At 43.9% G+C, this 6,880-nt stretch overlaps 1 protein-coding gene across 1 annotated transcript in view; it reads right to left on the reverse strand.

Moving 5' to 3' along the window:
• LOC103176183 (dynein axonemal heavy chain 5-like) overlaps window positions 1-5,392 on the reverse strand; it is a 57,622-nt gene extending 52,230 nt beyond the window's left edge. The window contains 9 exon segments of the mRNA XM_007889590.2: window positions 462-584; window positions 1,308-1,415; window positions 1,531-1,644; window positions 2,336-2,512; window positions 2,853-2,987; window positions 3,517-3,735; window positions 4,256-4,407; window positions 4,733-4,817; window positions 5,246-5,392. Coding sequence (XP_007887781.2) covers window positions 462-584; window positions 1,308-1,415; window positions 1,531-1,644; window positions 2,336-2,512; window positions 2,853-2,987; window positions 3,517-3,735; window positions 4,256-4,407; window positions 4,733-4,817; window positions 5,246-5,392 — 1,260 coding nt within the window.
• Between the last annotated feature and the right edge of the window lie 1,488 nt (window positions 5,393-6,880).

Here is a 6,880-nt window from a genome sequence, read left to right on the forward strand (position 1 = left end):
TGCAATGGTTGCACAAGTGGGACATCGTTTTGGGCAAATTGACTATGGTGTTCATCTAGTATAATAATAATAAATCTCTGGAATTCCATGTGTAGGTGAGATGCGTGGAATTCTCAGTTTGGCTTGGATACTCTTCAGCACGGTGATGGGTTTAAGCATGCATCAGACACCCGGTTGACCAAAAAAAAAGTTAATCTCACAACAGAAAATACGCAGTCACTACACTTTACAGTAAAAACCCAGAACATGCTTTGAAATGTCTTCCCAACACTATATAAAACCCAAGGATTACAATTACTTTTTCATGTTCTGCCAAACACAGAGTTCAAAAGGTGGGCGAGATACCAGGTTGAGGACAAAAAAAAAGGCCATCCCCTCCCATGGATAATGTAAAATCTACTCTATTTTGCACATCACCCATCCGTTGTATCGACTCGTGATGAACAAACCAACACAAGTACCTGATTAAGTCTGATACAGGCGGTTAGCTTGCTAACCATGGTCTCCAGAGGCACATCCCAGATCGTAATAGTCCCACTATTGGTAATGTACGTCTTACACGCTGTTATCATCTGGTTTGTGATCTGAAACAGAAATATTTAATTGGAGGCTAACTTTCGGATCAAGTTGAATTTTTTTTTTTACAATGACATTTCTTACGCACTACCTGCTCCCAACCCCCCCATCAAATTAGATCAATTCACTGCAGGAATTGCATAATAATCTAATTGCGCTGGGCATTTTCTTTCAAAAGCTTTCTGACCGCATCAATTTTTCTTGGAATGCTTGCTCTTTTTTGTTGGATCATTTTCTCTGCAGTCTCACTCTTACATACACGGCCATTTGCTCCTCTGCCACATTCTCCTGTAGCTATGACGGCAAAATGCCCCAGGTCAAAAACTGTCACTGATCTGAACCCACGGCACTCTTCCAAAACAGGAGCGAGTTTGTCCCAGTGTCCTGGCCAACAATCCCCCAAGATAAAATTTGTCATTCATTTCATGGAGGTTTGTGTGCAAATTGGCTCCCATATTTACTTACAAAATACTTCACTTTACAGTACGTCCTTTGAAACGCTTTGAGCTGTGCTCTCGACATGAAAGGTGCTTTACCAAACATAAGGATTATTATTTTTGTCCACCTTCAGCATTGCTCCAACAGTCAAGGAAGAGTCAAGACTGAACGTCGGAAAACAAATTTCAGAGCACATCACTAATTCTGGTGATTTAAGTTTAAACTTCAAAGAAATTGAGATTGGCTAATGTATAAACACGGTTCACAAGGAAGTGTTGTAGGAACGCCCTTACCTTTATGAACAAGGATGCCATCTTTTCAGACGTTCCGTAATACCTAGAGATTGTATGGATCATCCGGATGGCATTAAGGAGTCCTGGAATAGCACCCACTATCTCAGCCTTTGGGTGAGGTGGGATTGGAGGGAAGAGAAACAAACACCCATTATTTCTACACATAATTTCTCAATGTAAATGCGGACTATTTATCACACACCAGATAAACAATAAGACTTACAGGACTACTACTATAGAGAGGGTCCCAAAATCGTTCCAGTGTGTAGAGATATTTCATGTTGTCCTTGGCTTCATTAGTTGCATCTGTGATCTGTTTATCCAATTCCTGCCAGGTCTGCAAAAAGGGGGCAAAAAAAAGCAGCTTGCTAAGAAACACAATTCACCATCACTTTACAATGCCAAGTGCCGTTGCCTGGATCGGTGGCTGTTCCTCAGAGGGTTAAGTCAAGGGACAAAGTGCTGGATGGAGGCTTCTCAGTTCACCCTAAACAGACAGGCATTTTGTGCATCACCTAATGATCAGTCCAGAGCAGCATTCGATCCAGCCCAGAGGAAGACTGAATGGGAATCATGCAGCCAGTTGGGGAGCAAGGGACAAGGGAGCAAAATGATGGGAATACTAGCCTCCGATAAAGGAGAAAAAATAACATGAAATTTATATGATTTCCGTAAATCGTTGAGCTTTCATTGCACAGGAGTGTGGAGTGCGAGAGGACCCGGGTTCGATTCCCAACAGGGCGAAACCTTAGGCAACTTTCCGCACTCCACACGCCTCTGTTTATCTGGCAGTAAGTATGAACCCGATTGTTAGTAGATTGACAGATCATTTTCCGAAGGTAATAAGCCCTTCAAAGTAAAAAACAATATTTGGTCACTCAATCCACGACTGTTTGTGGGACACCGCTGAGCGCAATTGGCTGCCGCAATTCGCCCACAAAATACACAGCCAATACACCGCACTACATCAAATGCAAAGATTATTAATTATTATTCAACCCTCCGGGTGTAAATGGTTAGCTGCACACCTTCAGCAACTTTGACTTTGCGGCTGTGATGATTCCCAGAACTATTTTAACATCCGGCCGTTTGATCTCCCTCGTCAGGTAGTTGAACCTGCTCAGACGGTGCCTCCAGTGGTCCAGCTCTGCTCGTGGCCCCACATCATCAGTTTCCTTTCGGATCTGCTCGCTTTCAGTCAGCACCTGAGATACGGAGACCATCGTCGTCAGTGCCAGAGTTTCACCCTCAGATAGTCTGAAGCGTTAGAAGACATTTAACACTCAATGGTACAAAGATATCCCTGACGGTTGGCTCTCAAGATGTCACTACACCACGCTAAGATTCTTGCCAACGATCCTCCAAATAAAATGGGTCATTCCACTTTACAGCATATCCTGTGAAGTGCTTTGAGACAACAACAACTTGTATTTTTTTAGCGCCATTCACGCTGGGTAGCGTCCCGGAGCGCTTGACAGTTGCGGAGAGCCTGTACAAATTTTCAATTGTTTCCCCCTGCAAAAAAAGAGTTCAGATAATCCTGACCTGTTCGATTTGCCTAATCCATATACTCAGGCTCTCTTCTGCCTGCTTCAATAGTTCTGAAGAAGCTGCATGCAGATAATCTGATGGCCCTTTCAATGCCTTTAACTCCTCTGCAACGCATTCTTCCAACCGTACCTGAAAACACAACCGGGGTAAAAATTTGAGAGGCCATCGACCGGAAACATTAACTCACTTTCCTCTCTCTGTAGATGCTGCCTGACCTGCCGTGCGTTCCCAGCGACTTCGGTTTTTATTTCAGATTCCCAGCATCTGCAGTATTTGGCGTTTTGGGGTAAAAAAAAAATTCCACCTGGGTTTAGAGTTACTCTATTCATTACACTTTTCAGAGCGATCAGAAGTTTGGCAAATTCTTCAATACGGCCTCAATTGTGAAGCCCGTGCTCTGTAAGTGCTTTTAAGAACTAAGGAAAAACGGCTTCAAAGACTGAAATCAGCAATTTTACTCCACGATTGGGCGCAGGACGTTGTTGTGCGCAAACCAGCCATCGCATTCGCCCACCAAACACAACCACACCGCTTTTACAGCGCATTAGGATGTCCTCCTGACGTAAAAGGATTATTATTGTCATCACTAGCAATTCAGGTGTGTGGTAAACATTTCCGCCCAAAGAAGAGAGGTATTGATTTAGAAACGTGCTCTCACTTGGCTGGACAGATTCTGCTGCGCTCCAGAGAGAGTGCTGACAAACACGTCCAGAGAATTGAGGAATCCCTGTCTAACCGATGTGGCCTTGGCTCTGTTCAGTTCTCCCCAGCCCTGGTCCATACTCCCCAGGACTGGGACAAAGGCATCGCTCAACAGCTGCTCCACAGACTTCAACAGCCCAACGCCTCCAGCATCCAATACGCTGAAACTTACTTCCTAGAAAATATAGAAGATGGAAACTTCCATTGAAAGAAAACAATGGATCTGCTTTGCATGAGCTGCCGTCACCAGATCAGCCTCACTCTGAGGAAGGAGCATTACTATGTTTGAGCCCTCGTGTTTACGTGAGTATCACAGGATCACACGACAACAAAACCGAGAGGAAGCCAAGTTCAGCACGAACATGACTAACGTACATTTTTATTCCGACCTCTTGACAGGCAGCAATTGTGTTCATTTCGCGACTTTAATTCACGGCTTTGTGCAAAATACGTGGTTGTCCTGTAGCTCAGCAATTGGCTGCTGCGTTTCACCCACAAATATATAATCAATTCACTTTACAGTATATTCTGTGAAGCGCTTTGAGACATCTCGAAGACATGATACGGCACTGTATCAAATGCAAGGATTATTATTTTTTATTATTATTGTTTGCTCGCGCCAACCGCCCAACGGAAATGCATTTACATTGTAACATGCGTGGCATTTTTTTTTAAATTAGACAGAAATATTTTACCCTGTGTATGTTTTCATATGTGACAGGTTTGACAGCGTTATTTCGAAGGAAGGTGACACATATTCCACTCAGAGCAGCCTGTCTCCCATCAGTGAGGAACAGCTTGGGTGATTTAAGAGGCTGTGACCTTGATCCACTCGGTCCACAAGGCTCTAGATCACAAAAAGCAAACAACGGTTCAGAGCACCGCCAGCCATAAACTTTCCCTCGAAGTTCATTAATTATTTATAGTAGTGGCCCAACAATGTGGTACACTGCCCCACAGTACAACAAGAACATTTATTGCGATCAGTTATCACTGAAACTTAATGACAGACACCGCTGAACTGATATTATCGGCACCTTGGGATAGCTGCCCAATGTGAAAGGCACTATACAAATGTAATTTTGTACTGTGTTGTATCGGGCATTTTGAGAATCTGTACTTCCGTCAGTTTGCATTAACTTTCGCAAAACGTTAAGAGGAAGGAATGTAACCTGGCTCTGGGTGATCGACCTCCTGGTAGAAAAACAGAAGACTTAGCTTGCCGTCCGCACTGAAAAAATTATCGATTTGTTCCAGCTGAAAGGGCAAAACAAAAGGCGTTAAGTCTTCAGACGGGCTTTGCTCCCCTGATTACTGTATCTCTCACCACCAGAAACTCCAGACACAGGACAAACCCAAATTCCACTGTATATTAGAGGTGAAAATGGGTCCTCCATCATTTCCTAAATTCCTTTAAATTGCACCAGCGACAATCACTTACATCAGGAGGACATCTGGGAAAAATTCAAACAGCTGAAAAATTCGGCACCCGAGCTGGAGGGAGCAGGGGGGGGCGGGGTAGGGGGGGGCGGTGAACAGGGTTGGGGAAAAGGTAACTGAAAGCGCGGTAGAAAAGTCTTCAGAGGTGGGGAGCAAAAGGGGGGGATTTGCCAATTGACAACGAGGAGACTCATACACGGCTACGCAGAGGGTACAGTTAAACAGCGGCCGGAGAGCATTCTTACTTGAGTCCCTTCCAACATAGCATCTTCAATGTGGGACCTGGTGAGGTGGACACATGTTGCCACGATATCAAAAATATATTCGTGTCTGCTGTCCAACCGGGTGCGTTTTCCTTCCCGTTGCTCCCTCAGCTTGTTCTGCAAAACCATGTGAGAGTGGAAGCTTCTGCTCGCAAAGAAAGGACTTCTCCCCTCAACGGTGGAGCAATTCATTTACTTGAATCTGCGTTTTACCACGATGAATAATGTGTATTTTTGTAAGATTTACATTTGCTGAGAATAAAACCTACTCGGTGGACAAAACAGACGCTGTATTTTTTTAAAAAAAAACCGTAATTGTCGGTGGTTCTTGTTATGGTACAGGGAGTAAAAGGCTCGTGTTAATTGATGTTCTGCGGTTGTGCTCCAGGTTTAGCATTTCACTTGGTGTTTGGTGTTGACGGCACGATTGTTCCTGCTCCCGAGCCGCAGGAAACTTAATAACAGACACCGCTGAACTGATATTTCATCTGAACAATGCAAGCTCCGCAAGGGCACGTTAGCGGAACGTAAAAGATACATCGTTTTAACCTTTTCCTCTTGGTGTCACGAGATGAGACTTGTGTTCAGGCCCCCACGCAATCAGTAGCCTGGTGTGGAGCCGTCCACAGGGCATAGACACTTATTAAAACCCGTGACGCTACAAATCCGATCTAATTGCACTGCCTGTCGGTGTTACTGTACTGGCGATGAGCAGAGAGGCCACTGTATAAGATACAGTGACACGTAGGAACGAACGCAGGATTCTACCCATGTGTACCGGCAACACTGCAGTCTGCTTCTCACCACTTTATGATGATGAATTGCACCATCAGGATCTGTCGTCAGTGTATAATTGAACAAAACCATTAATATTTAAATGCAGAAGCTTTCTAATTAATTCATGAATGAATTCACCAGGTATTTTATTTAAACACAAGTAACAAATAACTCTCGTCTGTTGATTAAGGCATTTTCGGGCACAAAATATACAGTCAATTCACTTCACAGTATATTCTGTAGAGCGCTTTGAGACGTCTCAAAGGCATGATAAGATGATGTATCTAATGCAAGGATTACTATTATTATTTATTATTATTAAGCAAGTAAACTACCCGACCACATCCTATTTGTTTCGTTTTCTTGTTGTTTGTGACATTGTTATCTGAGCAGGATACTTGAAGATATACAGAGGAAAAACAAAGGGAGCAATCTAACCAGCAGTTTAACAAAAAAGGACGACATGAATACTGGGTATAAGAAACAGTTCACCCCCACAATAAACTCCCTTCTCCCAAATTATTATGGGTTTCTATTAATTTCTCCCAGTTACCCCTTTAACCAAATCTCCCATTCTCTTTATTCTCATTTTCTCACACTCCTTTTTCCTTCCTCCCAACTCCTTCGGTCGTTACCTGTTTCTCTTTGGTTTCCATAATCGAGACCGCGCTGAATGTGGGCACCTCAGCCCCCGAGCGTAGAGAATCTCCGGGGGTGATGGTGGGGGGGGGGGGGGGGGAGGAAAAGAAAGTCCGCTGGAGTCTCCCATTTCATTGTAACTCAATGCAGGTAAACGGCAGGTCACGTGAGCTCTGTTAACATCCTCATCAGTCAATTCAA

The sequence above is a fragment of the Callorhinchus milii genome, unplaced genomic scaffold, assembly GCF_018977255.1.
Source record: "Callorhinchus milii isolate IMCB2004 unplaced genomic scaffold, IMCB_Cmil_1.0 Scaffold14, whole genome shotgun sequence".
Classification (NCBI taxonomy): Eukaryota; Metazoa; Chordata; class Chondrichthyes; order Chimaeriformes; family Callorhinchidae; genus Callorhinchus; species Callorhinchus milii.